At 38.6% G+C, this 19,823-nt stretch overlaps 1 protein-coding gene across 10 annotated transcripts in view; it reads right to left on the reverse strand.

Moving 5' to 3' along the window:
- The window catches only part of SRPK2 (SRSF protein kinase 2), a 121,235-nt gene that overhangs the window by 18,212 nt on the left and 83,200 nt on the right, over positions 1–19,823 (reverse strand). For all 10 annotated transcript variants that reach the window (XR_006414001.1, XR_006414000.1, XM_044423241.1 and 7 more), the window contains exons 4-11: positions 12,132–12,240; positions 11,099–11,186; positions 10,788–10,875; positions 9,453–9,559; positions 7,133–7,298; positions 5,808–5,833; positions 2,535–2,781; positions 495–983 (exon numbers count right to left, since the gene is read on the reverse strand). Coding sequence is in view for 8 of the 10 variants with exons in the window: in XM_044423241.1 (XP_044279176.1) it covers positions 495–983; positions 2,535–2,781; positions 5,808–5,833; positions 7,133–7,298; positions 9,453–9,559; positions 10,788–10,875; positions 11,099–11,186; positions 12,132–12,240 (1,320 nt within the window). In the remaining 2 variants the exon portion in view is untranslated. The remainder of the gene's footprint in view (positions 1–494; positions 984–2,534; positions 2,782–5,807; positions 5,834–7,132; positions 7,299–9,452; positions 9,560–10,787; positions 10,876–11,098; positions 11,187–12,131; positions 12,241–19,823) is intronic.

The following is a 19,823-nucleotide window of genomic DNA, read 5'->3' on the forward strand; positions in this document are numbered from 1 at the left end:
TGAGGTGCCTTCACATCCTAGGTTGGAATCAATACCACTACTTTAAGACATGTCCAAGAGCATGAGATACCCCAGTGTGATTTCATCTCTTTCCTCCTTTTTACTAACAGCAGACCTCCATGTCGTGTCACAAACAGCTTCTGAATGCCCACTCGACTACTGCAATATGACCCGGCAGGCTACTGCTCAAGAAGTACAAGCCTGACAGCATTTCTGGTGCACAGCACAAATTATATCGTTCTTTGGATTCCAGCCCTAACAAAGCATTGCTGTGCTATTAAGAGGGAAACCCACTTCTAAAACTGGCAAAGAACAGTTATGTAATGCAAAGTTTAACAATACATCTGACACGCATGTGTGCACACAAATATTCACAATGCCACTATGTTTCCTATTCTGCCTTCCAATGCAGACACACCTTTTCTAAGTTTAACTTCATATACTTCTTACTAAACAGAATTTGATCAGCAGAACATTAAAAGAAAAATGCTTACTTTTTGGCAAGTCTCCAGTACTAGATGCTGAAACTGTCCTGCTCCTATCATGGGATGGAGTACTTCCCTCTCTTTCCGTTAGAGTTGATTCTTCAGAAATAGCTGAACCACAGGCTACAGAATCTAAAGCTCCAGAGAATACAGAAGCTGAGAATTCAGAAAACTGTGACTCAGGAATTTTATGACGTCCATTTGGCAATTCACCATTAAATTGTTCATAGGAGCTACTATAACTGTAATCATTTTTTGCATTTGGCTCATCAAGATTATATTGCTCAGCATTTGGGCATTCTTCCTCTTCCTCCTCTTCATCTTCAATCTGTTCTTCCAGTAAGAAAGGACCATTTATAATGTGACCATTTGTTTTGGGAGATTCTATCCAAGTGGGATCTGTAGACTCTGAGTTGACAAGTTCCTGTTCAACATCATCATCTTTCTCTGTGTTTTCCTTTTCTGTGTCTTCCTTTTCATCCTGATCTTCTGTTTCACCTTAGGGATATATAGATTAGTTTACATTCTCTCAGTGGATGAGTTATGATCTTAAAAACATTAGTGGCAAGACTCCCAAAGTATTATTTGCATATTCAAACTTTCAGTTCCCTTTATAATTAACAAACTATTTCATCTTGGTTTGCAAAATGAATTAAAAGATAGTACATATTTCTGGTTATGTAAATTACCTTTCAGGACTTACTTTCTGTATTGCTATTAGGTTAAGCAATGCTTTTTATATATCAGTGGATGTTTCCTTCTGCAGTTGCCCTTGCAACAAAGACTGGAGGTTTCTGCAGCAACTACATTTAATTTTTGCATCACTCTGCATAAAGCACTGTGATCTAAGCAGGTGGTACACCCAACTTCCCAGTCACATATCTCCTTCTGCAACTATATTCAAAACCATATAGTCAAAACGTTTGCTTTTCGCATTGCTAAGTATGGGAAATGTGGTGGTCAGATGGATAGTGGAGACCAGACAGTCTAAGCATGAAGCACCGATTCTGGTTCACTTCAACCAGCTGCCTTTGGGTTTCCAAGACCCATTCAAGGTGCTGGGTACCACCTATAAATACCTGATGGAGTGTAATACCCATATCCTGGTATAAATCTACCTACTGACTACCATCAATATCTAAGGCCCAATCAATATCTGAGGCCCAATCAATATCTGAAGATGTTTTGGAGGCCAAAAACAAGAGAAAGGCCCCACCCTGATTGTGAATGCTCTCCCCCATGAAGCCAAGTCTGCATTTCAGTACCAGTTAAAGACTTTCCTCTACATATACAGGCATTTGGCAGGAATTTTACCAGCATAATTTCTTCTGAAAGTACATTAAAAGCTTCAGAATGTACCTATAAAAAGCTTGAAAATCTAGAGCTACACTGCTTTTACAATTTATTATGCAAGACTGCTGATCAACTATGGCATTCAAATAAACTCCAAAAAGTGGTCATGACTGGCTTGTGCATAATCTAAGTGCTCATGCTGGAATATGACAAACAACAATGATCAAAGTAAAAGCCACCATAATTAAACGGTGACAACAACAGCTTTACCAAAGATTGTGTGCAAGAACTGTGCAAAGCAGGAAAGGAATAGCAGAGGAAAAGGAGATGAGCAACATGGTAAGGCATAACTTGTCCAGCAAACAAGGGCCAAACTTTGGATAGCCTCCCATATAATCCTGAAGAAGAATAAAAGTCACACAGAGGAGGACACAAGGCAACAGAACATTATCCCAATAGGTACCCAGTGTTACATTTGTTTGAGGCAGGAACCTAAAGCACTTCCATTGGCCCGACAGAATTTTCACTTTAAAAAGCTGCTTTCCATGCTGTTTACATCCTTTCATTTCAAAAGCAATTTGCTACATGGCATAAATCGTTCTGTAATTCACAGATTTATTTTTAGGGAGCCTTTTTTTCTCTGCCCAATGTCTTTATAACATCAACCTAGAATAAACCAAGTACCAGAGCATGTTTGTAATGGCTTCTCTAGACATATCTTTTTCTTAAACAGGAAATAAAACAACCAACCCTTACCATCTTCATTTCCAGGTTCTTCATCTGCTACCTCCTCCAACTCAACTGTTTTTAGTTTGACTTCTGGATGGTACTCATCCTCCTGATTGTTGGATGGTACACTAGAGGTTACATTTTCTTCTATTTTTTTCCTTTCAGCTTCTCGTTCCAATTCCTCGATTTCCTGTAAACGTTTTTCTAGCAGTTCAGCCTGCCTCTTTTGCTTTTTTTTCAGTTTCTTCTTTTTGTTTTTAGATATCTTTCCAATCTAAAAACATTAAGAGAACTAATTACTACTTATGCTCCTTAAAAACATCTAGAATGGGAGGTAAAGTTATGACACAAATGCCCAACATGAGTGAACTGAGAATACTAATACATGGTACTGCAGAATGAACTTTCCATAAAATTAAACTCAATACACAATTCAGAAGATAAAATAGCTTTGAGCCACAGTGAATTTGCTGCTGTAAGAGATATAACATAATGAGAGAGAAACCATTATTCTCATTATATAAAATCATTGCAACTATATTAAACCTAGTGTTCAGGCTACACAGATCATCATTGCCTTCTGTGAGAAAGCTTTTCTAATATGCTGAATGACTCATCTGTCTTCAAGCATTCCTGTTCAATAAGTGCCCTAATTCTAGCAACTGTCAAGACGGTCAAAACCTATTTTTTTCCTCAAATCACTGTGGAGTTATGGACCCATAAAATTATACTTCAACAGGAAAAAGGGCTGAGCAGAGCAATTCAAAATGGGGCCAGGGAGGAGCAGATGAGAACATCCACAGCTGGATTCCAAGCTGTGCTGGTCACACCAGCCAAGAGGAGGGTTTTGGGGTTTTGGGGTTTTTGTTTTTGTATTTTTCATTATACCCGTTCCAAAGTAGTAGGCTGGAAGAGACTGATTTGGGATCCAGTGAATTCAAAACTGTTTCCTCCTCATTCACAAAGTATCCTATTTCAGAGGTGGGAGGCCACCCCTTCAGCAGCAGCTTTCTTTTGTGCAACTGAAACAGCGGAGATGTTCCAGTGCCCCATTCTAATGCCCACAAGCCACCAACAATGGGATGGGAAGCATCACAGTATCAATCTGCTTACATTTTTTGTAAAAAGTACACAAAACAGTTTAGACAATGTCTCATATGAGATTCTATATCAGCTGGGAAAAGGTAATGTTAATTAGCCTATTTTTTAAAATGTTGCGTACTGTCAGATGTATATTAGTTACACCTTGAAAATAATATAACGTATGTATTGGATTATTTTTGCTCAGGTATTTAGATTGATTTTTGTAAACACTAGCAATTTTTTGCAATCCTGCAAGAAATTATCCATGTTATAATAGGAAAACTACTGCCACAAAACTGTAGACAGGATGCTATTTCAGTGAGGTCAATGGCAAGAAATAAAAATGGCACCAGTATAATTCTATACATGTTGATCAGAGGTTAGTCAATAACTCCTAGGTAAGCGGAGGGAGGATTGCAGCAATGGTCTCACAGGATTTGGGTGCTAACTCTGCAGGACTTTGGGTACTAACTTTGCAGAACTTTTCTCCTTCTTACCAGCTGGCCTGACAAACTCCTTTGGAACCCCCTCCTATGCCTCAAAAGCAATTTACCATTAAACATGGAGTATAGCCTTTGGGAAAAAAGGATATTTCAGAAGAATTTTGGATACTGGTAAGTGAAAATCATCAGCTTAACCAAATAAGGAAATAACCAGATAGTGGTTTTCAACAAAAAAATAATTAACTATTGGATATTAACAAAAGAAATGCATGCAATTATTATTCAGTCATGTGTGGAATTCTGCACACACAAAGGGCATCTCTGCAAAAGTTATTAACTTGATTCATTACTTTTGCAGGAGAAAAAGTGTGCCCTTTCTTTTGCAGTGGAGATTACCATATTTTTCCGTCTATAAGACGTCCCCAAGTATAGGATACCCCCCCCCACTTTTCCTACCCATCTCCAGCAAGCAAGCTGCTGCCATCCCCCCTGGCAGCGCCTCGCCGCCCCCCGCATCCCACCTCACCACCCCCCCATGTATAAGATGCACCTCCATTTTTAAGTAAATGTTTTTAAGAAAAAAGTAGCATCTTATACATGGAAAAATGCGGTATATTTCTCTACCATTATATATATTCCATTATCCAACCAAAAGGTGGTGCTGAGGCACGGCTGCAATATAACAGAATTGTGATAACAACAGTTTCATTCTGCTTTAAATTTAACAGTTGACTTTTCTCACTCTAAAAAAATGCCATGAAAATGGCTGGAGAACATAGGGGGAAATTTACATGAGTGAGGGATCACAAGCATATGATAAATGTCTCACATAGAGATGCCTGTAACTTGAGAACTGAAGACAATAGAAATAAAGCATAATGGTTTGGCCACTCACTACACTGGTTCATGCATAATATTAATAAACAATTTATTCAAATGACAGTTTGTTGCCCATCCCAAGGGATTTCTGAACAGAGAGCTGAACAAAATCTGCTTTGTTTTTCTCAATCCCTTACTTGTCTGTTTCCCCCTTCCACTACCTTCTCCTTCCCCATATCCTAAATGCCTTTGAAGTACTGTAATGCTGACATATAGAGCAATTGGGCTAGCTGTGGTTTTAGTTTCTGTTTTACTTTCTTGCCTTCTACTCACTGTAGCTTAGGAAAACAACCCATGAACCCATGGCTCAGGGTTTATATGTAATGACAACTGATGTTTAAATAACCTAGAGTTCACAACCCAGCAACTCATGGGTTCTCTTTCTGGGTTGCTATGGTTTGTTACAGCAGTTAGATTCACACATCACAACATGTCTGAATTTAGCAACCCATGGTGTAAATAAGTGAGTCAGTATTATATATGAACCACTCTTGAGCTTCCAACTGGAGGGAAGACTCAAGTGGGAAACAAGGGCTAGGAGTGCCTTTCAGATGCCAGGATACTCAGAGCACCTCAGCAGCTGAGCACCAAAACAAGCTGCAGGCTTGCTCTCTACTTCCAGAGAGGAAGCAACTCCGTACATAAAACATCCCTTATCCTATCTTCAGTCCCAAACTCAGGAATATATCTATACTTACTACAAGTTGTGTTCAATAATTTCACTATAAGAATAATAAAAAACTTGTGGAAAGTATAACACTTTTATGCAAAGGATCCCATTACACACAAATTTGTAAACAGATATGTATGCATGATATTTAAAATACTAGCAATTTAACTTTCAAATCTCCAAACAAAATAATCACAAACTCAATAATAACAAAAGAGTACTTACAGGTTTTTGCTGTGGGGCTGTACTCACTGAGAGAGAGAGAGAGAGAGAGAGAGAGAACGAACAAACTTAGAGTCAAATACATAAATATATACATTCTATATAATAGCCAGAAACATACAGAAAATCTCCACTGATGGCTGATGGCCATTCTTTCTTTTAGCTTGCAAAAGTGTAGAGAAGAAGAAAATGGGGCACGTAAATCATTTATTATATGTATGTAAGACTGTTTAGGATTCAGACCCAGGTACCTTGTTGCTGTTGATGTGGCAGTTATAATCAGATCAACACCAACATGTTTAAGCTTCTTAGCCTTAGGAAAGCTCTTCATAATGATAGTTGAAAAACCTCAAAATATGAACTTGTGCAACCATCTGAACTTCTAAACCAGTTAATACTCTCATTCTTAGACAATCCTGTTATTTTTTATAAAACATTACTAGATATTAATCCTAGAAAGCAGGTTTAAATAACCATAGAAAAATGATCTCATTGCCATGCCAAAGAATTTTGAACAAATGTATCACTAAAAACATCCAGTATACAAACCATTTAAAGCTAACTGCTCAGACTTGTTTCTTGTGTTCTGACATCACACTTAATGTTATAGTATATCTTTACCCACCTCCACAGAAGAAAAGCTAAGTTTAGGTGGGCAGAGTAATACAGTTCATAGCCTATAGGCTATGAAATGGGCATGGCAGGATGGCATAAAACTGTCAATTACTTTTTCTTGATGTGATACTGACAAATGTGCTGAATGCATATATCTAATAGGGAGAACAAGGCAGCTAATTCAGCTCAAGGCATATTTCATTAAGATTCTGTATTGCTAGTACATTTCAAATGCCTATTTTCAAGATCTAAAAGCCATGAAATTGAAAGAACACTTAGGAACCCAATTACATGCAGCAATATATGCGTGTTGCTTAGTGCCCTCTCTCTCAGCACTGTGCATATGTAAATGAGGCTTCTGAAAGAGGAATCTCCACGTGTGAATGAGCAGACAGAGCAGATAAATAGCCAAATCTTTAAAGCTAATGCAAGCTGTTGTGAATGATGCCTACTACTGTAAACCCAGTGCAATGAAAATCTGTAATTAAGCTTCCTTTGAATACTACAAAAGTATATGAAGGAGAAATACAGACTGCTTTCCTATGGCAAAATGAATACTACTTATACATTATTCATCTGTTAATAACATTTTATACATTCAAAGTAGCCATGTTTAAATGTATTATTCCCATTAACTAAAACTAATTAAGTATTACCACAGCGAGTATTGCACTCTGGTTTTACTTACTGAATGTAAGAATTTACAACTGTACCTGCTGAGCCAGAAGGAGGAGGAGCACCAGCTTTCTGCCACTCTGTAGCTTCTGCAGCCATTCTACGTACATAGGTGTCATCCACGCACATTAAGATGTTTTCTGGTTTGATATCTGTATGAATGATCTTGCACTTGCTGTGGAGATAATCTAAACCCTGCAGTACCTGATTACAAAACAATGAAGATAATAATTTGCAAGATAATGCAAGAGAAAAGTAAAAATCTCTTGCACTAATTAGGCTTACAACAGCCTTCAGACCCAAAGTTATCAATAAGAAAACATAGAACAGATATTGATTTCCCATTTTTCAGCCTTCTTTTGCAAAACATTTTAAAAATTTACAGGAGTTACCGGCTACAATCCAGTATGATACTGTATTATTTATTTAAAGCACAACCCCATGGGAATGTCCATTAGCCCCAAACTTGGAGCAGCAATTTGACTCCAAAATGCTCCTTCTACTTTGCATTTTCACTAGACACCTGGCTGGCTGGTCCAGTGAAAGAGGAGGAGGGAAGAAGGCTGGAGCAGCTTCAGGATACCCCAGTCTCCACTGTGTTTGGGACTTTTCTTAAATAAGCAAGCACCCTTGGGGCTGCAACCAAGAACAGAAGAGGAGCTGGGAGGAGAGGCTGCTTTACACTTTCTCTTTTAGCTTGTTGCCCCAAAAACGTTTTTTTCTGGGTTGATGGAGCAGAGGATGACATGCTGTTCTTTGCCAGAAAGATGGGAAAGCAGCTGAGCAGAAAGCAATTTTAAGAAACAGTAAAAAAATCCTTGCTGCTGTTCTCCTTTCAACTGTAGCCTTTAAGGTTGATTTTCAACTTAAAAGGTTTCCAGAAAGTATTCTTGCATCTCCTGAGCAATATTTAGCTGACACTAAGTTCCACTTGAAAAGGACAGGTAAAGGAAGTATCATACATAAATTCTGGTGAATTTCTGTATTTATTAGCAAGGATTAGTAAGTGGGAGAATCTCTACTTTTCATTTAGATATATTAGATTCACCAAAATACAACAATTTACATGCATAAAAGCAGAAGAACCAAGATGCATTATATCAATTGCCTCAGCTATATTTTAGAAAAAAAAAAACTTTAGCCAAACCATGAAAATTGATAAATGTTACAAAATGTTATTATGAACTGTTAAAATTTCATTTTCTTGAAATGTGCTAGAAATTTAAAAAATATCTAAGAGCCACTGAAAGATGTTATATTACAATTTACATTACACTTTCATTCACTTTGTTTTGTTACAAACCATCAAATCATCTCCAATTTAAGGAGATCCTATAAATTAATAGCCTCCAAAATATTCTGTCCTTGATGGCCCCACTCAGCCCTTGAAATTTTTCATGCATTACAGACAAAATGTTTTATGTCTTTTTAAAAGAAATTATTTTTTGTCAATTCATACTGCCCTGCCATTTGATTGTTTAAAAAGGCAACTCTAGAGCAACGATAAACCAGAATTTCCTAGGAGAAAAAAATTAATCAGGATATTAACTGATTAAAGCAAGGGGATGTTAAGCAGTCTAGTAAGCTTCTGTAAATTCAAACCATTGTCCACCTTTTGACAGTGTATTATTTAGTTATATTGAAAGCAAGTCATATTCCCAGCACCTCCTAATAAAGATGTTAACTAAAGTATATTCCACTCTACTTAATTTGATCAAGTATATCTTTGGCACTTAAAAACATTAAACACATGTATCCAACATGTATCATAGCCATCAAAAGTATAACCTGATTCCAACCTGGAAGTAACCCCAGTTGAACTCAGTGGACCATTCTTCTTCGTAAGATATGCATTGAGATAGTGCTGTAAAACTTAATACCAGAAACAAGCACAAATTTATTTTGATGCAAAGTTCTCTCCCTGAATATTTAAAATTATTTCCCACTGGATGGTAGCTCACTGATGAAAAAATATCTTCAGGGGAGCACAGTATGAGCACATCTGTGCACATATGCCACTTTGTTGGACTATATAAAGTACAGTAATATATACATATTAAGAGGAAGGATGTCTGAGCAATCCACCTAGGGGTGGAAATCCATCCAATTTCCTGAGCTCAGCTCCCGGACTGAGACCACTTTGCAGCAGTCCTGATTTGGAGTTGCTAGTGAGTGTTCTCAGTGTTAATGGGCACTTGCTCAAAATTGAGCCCCATGAGCTGCACAAGCAACACCCCTCTTCTGGCTCAAGATGAAGATTTCTAAAAAATGTAATCCCACCAAAGGCTGCTGGACAGTTATAGTATTTCACACAAGAAATATTAATATATTTCTATGAGTACCTTATTAACATCTTACCTGTCGTATTATGCTTTTTACACAACGGATAGGAAGGCCTTGATAGTTGGACTTAATTATCCATTTTAAAAGGTGATGTCCAAGTACTTCAAAAACCATACAGACATCTGAGATTTAATTAAGGATAAATGGCAAGTAATTTCATTAGCTTTTCATGAAATTTCATCTTTATCAGACTACCACACAAGTAAATATTCCATGTTCTAACTCATAATGGTATAAACACTGCTAAAGTATGCGCATATAAGGTTGGTGCAGGTCCCTTAAACTAGGGCTAAGGGATCATGCCTGGCATTGCACGTTCCCCAATCCTTCCGCTCCCACTTCACTAGTCCTCTTAGTGTAAATGCAGAGGTATGCTTGGGAATTGCCTGGAATGAGCTGAAAGGGGGCAGAGAAAGAAATTATTCCAAAGTAGGCCCTGTCAAAAGTGGAAATGATGATCATTTGGGTGTGTGTCTATAGCCCACATTATCTACACATAGTAAAGGAAGGGCTCAGACAAAAGAGAAAGAATAAAGGTCTTAGTAATTAAGATATACTATGGATTTTATTCCTGAATCAGTAACAAAGTTTAATATATCAGGAATACATTATTTTATTAGCTGGTGAAGCTGCTAACGCCAAGTATTATTTGTCATTCATCTGAATTCATCAATGCCAAAGATGTATACACTCCTATCCTTTATAAGTGAATGCCAAGAACGAGTTAAAAATTATTATAATGACAACCATGAGATTTAATTTTTTTCCAAATCAAATAGCTATTCATTTCATTCTAGATATTATTATAGTAAAACAGAGATGCACAGAAAATAATGGAACTGCAGACAGTTTTATTTATTAAAATAATCTGTTAGCTGCATTTGCAGCACTCATGGATCAGATCATAAACATTTCATATAGTCAGTACTGTCAGGAAAGGCCAAATATCCTAAAAGAGAAACTTATCAGAAAATAATCTGAGATTCAAATTAATATACTCAAAGAGGCAAAAATACACATATGTGTATTACAAAAAACACATGCCATAAAAATAATAGGCAATCTTTCATTTGAGAAGCAACCATAAAGTGACCAATTTATCGCTTTATATACGCAAAGTATTTCTTTAAAACATATAGCTTTCTAGCCTACCACATTTCAGTCCAGATATCCAGATAGTCTTTTCAGTACTGTAATGTATTACTAACACATGTAAAACCTCAGTTATGAGCACAACTGAAAAATCAATCTGTTAGTCCAGTAATTTACTTTAAAAGACATAAACAAGGCTTCCTTGTTTTAAAACCAAAGTATTAGACAATCAGGAAGTAAGGGAAAAGAAAAAGATACGTATGCCATTCGTGCCAGAAATTTTAAAGTCGTCAACTAACTGTACAACCATGTCCTTATTTGGATCATTAGGGTCACTTTCACGAACCTAAAAACAAAGATGAAAAGAGTTTACTTGAGCAAATTCACAGAAACAATAACACTGGAAAATGTGTTTTAAACATCTTTGTTATGGACACTAAAAATGCCTTATATTCTTTGCTTTTCTGTTTTACAAAATTCTAATAAAAATTAAACTATAAAATTATACTTTTGTGTAAACAATGACATATGCACAGACACTAAGCATGGGGTATTGTCATAATACTTACACATTTAAGCAATTTTATTTCATCCAAGGCTGTCTCTGTATAATGCTGAGCACTTTTCACAACTTTCATTGCAACAAAACGTTTCCCCCTTTAAAATAACAAGTTAATAAACAAGCTATCAGAAGTAAGCCATTTTTTTCCTACTTAAAAACAATAGGAAGAAATGCTTCTTCCCACTTTGCAGTAAGTGAAAGTTTGGAAGAAATGGTCTAAGCATTTCAACAGTATCCATGTGAATAAATGATAGCTTTAACCTTTCTTCAGTTACCAACTTTCAATAATAAAATTTGAAGGAAGAGTATTTAGCAGCTAAAAGTATAATACTATTACCGTGCTTGTCCCTTGTAAAGTACATTTGCTTTCTTTTCAAAGCTTATGCATTAGATAAGTACACTGAAGAAATGTCAATAGCATTCAATTTTTCAAGTGTTACAAAATAAAAATCTGACTAAACTAAAAGATTATATTAATGTTCCTTTAATGTTGCATACAAAAGATAGACCGGAAACTTTTATATAACAGCAACCAGATTCTATCTAGAGATAGACAAGCACAGCATTCAGTCTTGCTGACATCTCTAAATTTTTCCCTGAAGCATATCTCAGCTTATATGCATATCTTTTCTTCAACTGGAAAAAATGCAAATGTATTACGATAATGGACTCTTAAAAAGTGCACATTTTTTCCCAATTGAAAAAAAAAAAAAACAATTTTAAAAAAGGCACATCTTTTGCAACCAAAAAATGTGGATTTCCCCCCATAGGTTAAAGTGTGAAAATGAGGATTTGCATACATTTACTAGTATAAGTGCACAGACACACAAATGTGCACTGTAAAAAATTCCTGATTACATTCCGAATTCTATTCCCGATCTTATTCATGAATGGGACATATTTGCTTAACCTGCAAACAGAAATTAAATGCTCATGTATCTTTAATAACCTTTTGATTGCTCTGAACAAAATTAATCCAATAGAGCACCATAACATGCACATGCTCACACGCAAAGGGAAAGAAGTGTGTTATAACTTACTGCATATCCCAGCATAGCCAGACTGTCGAGAAGTGTCCCCATCCTAATTTCCTGATAACATGATATCGACCATTGAAAAGATCTCCAATTTTTACTGGATGATAGCCACCTTTCAAAAAATAAAAAGATACACATTATATTGGCATTATTTTGACTACATGAAAACCTCTTGGTATCTCTAAGTAGCTTTAGGTTATTTTATTATATATGTATTCCATCCCATAGCCCAGGGGCTCCTTTGGCGGCTCACAAGGAAACAGAAGCTCACAAGAAAACAGAAAATAGACTGCAATCATACTAACAAGGTAGGGTGGCCACTTACACATAATCAATATGCACAGTCAATAAAGAGGATGCACATATCAATAAATGTGCACATACTAATTTATAGTAACAGGGAGGCATTTATGAATACTTACTAGAACCATTTTGTAGAAGCAAGCCAATTCATTTCCTATCCAAATAACTGATTTTTAAGGTGGATACTTCAAGCTGCATGCCATCTCCAGCCTATTCCAAAACAGTTTGTACCCAACTGATTTAGCCCTAATTATTTCCCCAGGAGGACAGAAGCATCCATCATTTTCCAAACAAGCACCCATTGATGCACATTCCACAAAAGCTCTTTCAAGGCAAAGTTACACTAGGTACACTTAGACAGAAAAGGCCCCTACAGCTTTCCTCAGCCAGTATGGCTGGCTGGGGAATGCTGGGAGTTGTAGGATTTTTTTTTTTTTTTTGGTCTAAACATATATAAGTTGCCACCCACAATATGCTAGCTCCAGCAAGTGAGTGCTAAGAAATATCACTGCACCGAGACAGTTCTGCAATAGATTACTTCACCATCTCTGCTCAAAGGCCTGAAGAGCTGTAGCTCGGTGGTATAGCACCTGCTTTGCAAACAGAAGGTCCCAAGTCTTTCCCTACCTTTCCCAGCTAGGGAATGAAAAACTCCTGCCTAAAATCCACCACCAGTCTGTGTCATCAATACTGGGCAAAACTTCCTCAAGACAGCTTCTGGTATTCCTATGCAAACATTCATAAAGATGAGAAGCTAGAGCTCATGCACAGCCTTTCCCCACTTTTGCAATTTCTTTTTAAGAAAAACCTGAGAACAATGTCAACTTTTGCAGACACTCTATCAGGATTTCTGTTTCTCTCCAAATCCAAATTGCTAATAAGACCTTTTTTTGGAGGGGGTGTGTGCCTGGAGGTCAGATTCAGATTATGTCCACTCTGAAGAAGCTGCACTTGTATCTGACCATACTCACTGGTAGGGAACTTGGCATCTCCAAGTAGGCTTTACTAACAGACAACCAGTTAGCTATTCCTGCTCTTTAACCACCTCCCAGGTATTATTTTTCTGTTGTAAAATCTCAGTTATAAGCACAGAACATCTTGCATCAACATTTCGACAGTAATTTACATAAGAGAGAACACTTTTTATAAAGCTATACAATCATAAATTAAGTATACTTCATGCCTAATAGCCTGTGGAAGGAGTTTCAGCTTTTCCACTAAAGTTCCCTCAAATTCTACATTGACTAAATGAATTTGAACTCCATCCTAATGTCACACTAAGCTATGGTTTCTGTGGCTTACCTATTGGGAGGGTTCAGATGTATCAACAAGCCATGTGGAAACTGTGGTAGTATGGCTTGTTGTTATGTCTGAATCCAGCAACCACGATATGGTATGTTTGGTTTTTGAGGAACACAGGGAAAAACAAATTGAGTATTGTGCAAAAACCAACCACCACGGCCACTGCCACCAACATCACTTCTGCCACTCCTATCTGGGCATGCTGCTATCAAAGTCTGTCTGATGATTGCTTACTTGCAGCACTCTGATTGGCTGCCCTGCACTCATTTTCCCCCCATTTCTTCCATTTCTGCACATTGCCTTCAGGTGACCACCTGCAGCTTTGTAATCTTGGTAGCAGTGGGACAGTATACTGAGCTGCCTGTAGTAGCAGTGACCTTGAGAACAGCTATACCTGGGGCTCCTGCTTGGTCACAGAAGTTTACTTGACTGGCGTGTTGAACCTGTTGTGCCTTTCCTTTTGAAAGTTATGTGTAAGGAGCACACAGGCCACATGCAGGCATCGCCAACAAGGTACTCACTTTGATAAGCCCATCTCTTATATTCTGTCTCTTGCTCTTTGCTTTGCTCCAATCTTATCCTGGACTTTCCTTGCTCCACTGTCTCCTATCCCCACTACAGCTACAAGACAAACACATTCCCAACAGTCAGCCAAGAAACTTCTCCAGACAGATGTACACACACACTCCCTCAAGAAATTCTTCCCAGCATGGCATGCTGCCTCCATCCCTAGCACAGGTGCCCACATTGATACCCTCTGGGCACAGCCAGGAGTCATTCCTTTCCAGAGTATGAGAGTCTCACACACATGGGCACATGTAGGGTTTCAGTGAAAAGGAGGGCCTGATTATAAAAGAATACTTCTCAAAAGGGAAAGCCTCCTCTTCACAAGCAGGACTTTTGCCAGATGATTTTGGACTATGTTTCTGCTCAACTACTCTCCTGCATTCTGATCACGATTGTGCCTTTCTCTTGAAAACCATCTTCTTGCCTGGCAATACAGGCAGGTTCCACATTACGATGTCTTGAGTTACAAACAGCCACTATGAACGAACTGCCATGTAGCTCACTGATTTTTAAATATTACTGTGGAAAAGGGACCCAAGAACTGCCTGTACTGTGCTTTAACTATTTCTGATATTTTGACTATTCCTGTCTTGACTGATTCCACTCTATGGATTATTTGCAAGCCTAATTGATTTATCTGTTGGATTTGCCCATTGGATTTGCCCTTTTATTTGCCTAACACAGAACCTAACAGAGGTAAAGCAGGATAACACGCAATCACTGCCAGTGTGAAAATGCGCTCCTCAGAGAGGTCCACCTGGCGCCATCATCATTTGTTTTTCGGCGCCAGGCCAAGACCTTTTTATTCAAAAAGTATTTTAATAATGTTTAATATTTATATATTTTAATTGTGCAGCCAGTGTGTTTCCAGGTTTTAATTGTAATTGTTATTGCCTTATTTATTTGTTTGTTTATTTATGTGAGCCGTCCTGAGGCTATGTAGCAAGGGGACGGCATATAAAAACTTTAAATAAATAAATAAATCCCATGCATGCTCCTAAAACTGCTGAGAATCCCATTTTAATCAGAGGTCTAAATGCAAGTTTAGGAGTACCTTGGGGTGTTATAACCCAAACTGGTTACAGCTGTATATAGCACCAAATACAGCAGTGTAGAAGAAGAGAATTCACAAATGAGGAGAGATACAATGACAGAGAACACATAATCCTGTGGTAAATGTCCTAATCTTCGCTGGACCATTATATATATATAAGCACTGGCACTTTAATCTTCTAGTTTAGTATAAGAAAGTAAGTTAGTTTGGGTACTAAGCTTGCTGAATGTGACAAAATCTGGAATTCCAGAGTTCTTTCCCTTTGCTACAATTTCCTAGTGGATATGAAATATGAAAATTACAAGTAGGTGCTTCTCCTTGTATGAAGATGCAGCCGTTCATCATCAGTTCTAACATTAAGCAGATTGGTTAAAAATACTCTTCCCATTAAACAAAACGCTGTCAAAATTTATGTTTTCCATAGATTAAGTGAGATGTGTTTTGTTAATTTTTATTTTTCAGTCATTTTCAGTAATAACAAATATATAAAAACATGAAAAATAAAATATATTTCTGATTCTTGCTTTGCCTTTATTTTTCATCAAATGTTTTTAAACTTTAAAGGGTGAGTTTTTTTTATAGATAAGTCTGCTAACCACTATTAGCAGCACAATTTCCTTCATTTGCCTTTTTAATTATTTGTTCCTTGAAAAATGTAGAACATCCACCCAAAATTAACTAATTAAAAGCAGAAATGTTTTTCCCCCCTAACCTTACTTTATCCCTGGTGTACTTAATAATTTCCTCAAAATAAAGAGGTGCCTGAACAATTGAGTGCTCCAGAACAACTGAGTGCTCCAGAAGAAATAGAAATTCAGAGATTCTTCTTCCAGGGTATCTCAGGAATGTGCTGGTATGCTTAGCTGACAAGTGTTAGAAATTCTTGCCTTTGTGAACTGGATGAATGGGAGACATCTCAGAGTACTTAGCAGGAGGTTGAATCCAGTGGCCCTCTGGCCTCTTCCAACTCTACTGTTCTATGATTCTAAGAATGGCACCATTAACAAATAATTTCTGCTCCACTATGGTTTTATGCTGAAATTTTAGAATGACCTGAAGTACAGTATTTTTTAAAAAGCTCAATATTTAATGGAAAAACTAGTTGAGAAGTCTAAAACTTTTGGAACTTGTTGGTTTATTCAGAATTTTAAAGCAGTTCTGTGGACACACAGACCCTCTCTCTTCACCACCACAAACATACACAAGCGCGCATGGGGGGGCAAATTTGCCAACACCATCATGACATAAAAACATGCATCTGTAAGAGCCACATGGATGGTCATCAGTTTTTCTTATGTTATCCTCCCTCCAAAAGAATACCCCATAAGCACATCTGTGGACACAGAGATGACCTATGATTGATGGTGGTCTTGGGAGGATCAAAAATCATAATGACACTTAAGAACCTGTGACTTGCATCAAGGTTTTGTATCACAGAGGTGCTGGAAAGAGCCAGATCCATGATTTTCACAGAGACAGATAGAATATGTGGTTTGATTAGTTAGGGTTAGGGAGATTCCATGTGAAGATTATGCAAATTCAAAGATTTGCTTTATGTGAATCTTACTTTTACTTCTCTCCATGTTCCACTTCTCTCTAGCTTCACATGCTGTCTCTCCATACCTTTCTCTTTATTTTTCTATACATATTTTATATCAAAAGAATAGTGGCTTACTAAAATGATGTAGCCAACACCATTCTTGTTTTTGAAAAGGTCTTTTTACATTGAATACATTCTGTGTTCATATTTTTCAGGTATTAAACTAATGTTAGCCTCTAGATTATATTCTACCCCCAATGAAGAACTACTTGGCCCAGTTACCAAATCTGTCACCACATATTCTTCAACCCTGGAGCATCTGGAGAAAAGGGCAAAATTTGATCTATAATAGAGAACAACCTAGCTATTGTTTGTTCCTGTTCCAAATTCAGAGCACCTACACGCTCCAACTCACCTTGGCAAAACAAATTAATATAGTGATATATATCAACACCCTCCCTGATGCTTAACCCCAGAAATATTTTAAACATATGCCTGTCTAGTTTTAAGGGCACAGAATATAAATTTGATCACAGACAGGGTGACATACCTATTGTTGCCAGCCAAAAGAAATGGCAGGTGGAAATCATGTAAGCAGCAAGGGAATGTGCTCAGTAAAGGCAATATAAAGTTTGCTCTAGCAGGAGACTATAAATGGCAACTGAAGTAATATAAGTATTGTCTACTGCAGGGGTTGCTGGACTTGCTCAATCGAAGAGCAGGTTGCTTACCTGTAACTGATGTTCTTCGAGTGGCCATCTGTGCAGTCACACATATGGGTTCTGCGCCTGCGCAGTGCCTTTGGCCTAAAGATTAACAGCTAACGGTTTTTGGCGGGAACTCCGCTCCCCCTCCCCCCTAGCATTATATAAGGAGCGGAGTGTCCGCCATTTTCCAGTCTTCGAAAGACCGATGTTTGTTTTTATAATAAGGTCTGTCAGTATGACAACATAGCCCAATTCAGTAGTGGTACGACACATAGCAAAGAGATCACAGTATTGAAAGAAAAATAGTCGGACCACCCATGACACCAAGCGGGGTCGGAGGGTGGGTTGTGTGACTGCACAGATGGCCACTCAAAGAACATCAGTTACAGGTAAGCAACCTGCTCTTCTTCGTCATGGCCTCTGTGCATCACACATATGGGTAGAATAGCAAGCTTACCCCAAGTGGAGGAGGGAGGTGTCATCAGCGAAGGACAGAAGAAAGGACAGCTCTGCCAAAAGAGCAATCCTGCCTGGCACGGACATCGAGTCTATAATGTCTGGTGAAGGTACACGGGGTAGCCCAAATGGCTGCCCTGCACACATCTTCTATCGGGACCCCTGATGCAAAGGCCAAAGAAGCAGTAACAGCTCTTGTAGAATGACCTCTTGCAGTAGATGGCAAGTCCAACTTAGCTAACTGATAAGACAGGACAATTGTATTTACTATCCATTTCGAAGACGTTGTGAAGTGACTGGACAGCCTCGGTCATGTTCCGAATATTTCACAAAAAGTCTATTGGAACGCCGAACAGACTCAGTCCTGGACCTATAAAAGGCTAAGCAACGACGAACATCCAGCATATGTAGAGATCGCTCTATCGGATTCGAAGGGGTCGGAAAGAATGCCGGTAAAACAATCTCCTGTTGCATGTGAAACGAAGTAGCGACTTTCGGAAGGAAAGACGGATCCAGCTGAAGAACCAATTTTTCCTTATGAAAATTTAGAAAAGGGGGGTCTACCCGAAGGGCGCAGAGTTCCGAAGATCTACGGGCTGAAGTCACTGCAACAAGGAAGGCAGTCTTCCATGAAGCAAGGCGTAGATCGATCGTCGCCATGGGTTCGAAAGGTGATCGAGTCAGCGCTTGTAAAACCACTGAAAGACTCCAGGTGGGCATTAGAGGTCTTATAGTTGGATGCAGATTACTCAATCCTCTCAAAAATCTTTTAATCAGAGGTTGAGCAAAAATGGAGAGACCATGTATAGTTCCCCAGTAATGTGAAATCACTGCTGTATAAACTTTTATGGACGAAGGTTTGAGTCCAGACTGATGCAATTCAAAGAGAAACTGAAGGATCTGTGAAACAGAAGCCGAGGGGGCCGGAAACGAGTGTAAATTGGCAAAGTTAGAGAATCTCTGCCATTTTGCCGCGTACGACTTCCTAGTAGATGGTCGTAGCACAGATTTGAGAATATACTGTAGGTCTGGGTGTACACTCTGCTGTGCAGGAATGGCCGGGATGGTTGGTGGTGTCCATACCGATGTATCGCAGCTGGTCATCGTATCCTCCATGCAGTCAGTTTCAGCGACAGCAAGTCTGGGTGGCGGATCATGCCCTCCCTCTGGGTAATGAGATAAGGAAAAAGAGGGAGTTGGAGAAATTCTTCTTGGGAGACATGAAGGAGAGTTGAGAACCATGGCTGGTGTGGCCACCAGGGGGTGATCAGTGGCCCTGTGGCCCCTTCGTGAATAATCTTTGCCAACACTCTCATGATGAGTGGGATCGGAGGGAAAGCATAAAAAGTCATATTTGTCCAGGGGATCATGAAAGCGTCCCCGAGCGAGTCCTGACCCATCCCCACTCTGGAACAATAGGCTGTGCATGCCCTGTTCTGTTGTGTGGCAAACAGGTCGATGTCTGGCTGGCCCCATTGGTGAAATAGCATGTCGTGAACCCGATGGTCTAGCTCCCATTCGTGTGACCGCGATATGTCTGCTCAAGAGATCCGTGTCCGTATTTTCTGTGCCCACAAGGTGAACTGCTAGAAGAGTGATGCCTCTTGGTATGCACCAGTCCCAAATCTGCATGGCCAGGCAGGCTAGTTTCCGGGATCGGGTTCCCCCTTGTTTGTTCAAATAAAAGACCGTCGCCATGTTGTCTGAGGTCACCTGGACGACCTGGTGTAGAAGCACATCCTCAAATGATTGCAGGGCTTTGAAAA

Source organism: Varanus komodoensis, unplaced genomic scaffold (genome assembly GCF_004798865.1).
Source record: "Varanus komodoensis strain SLA01 unplaced genomic scaffold, ASM479886v1 scaffold13_3, whole genome shotgun sequence".
Classification (NCBI taxonomy): Eukaryota; Metazoa; Chordata; class Lepidosauria; order Squamata; family Varanidae; genus Varanus; species Varanus komodoensis.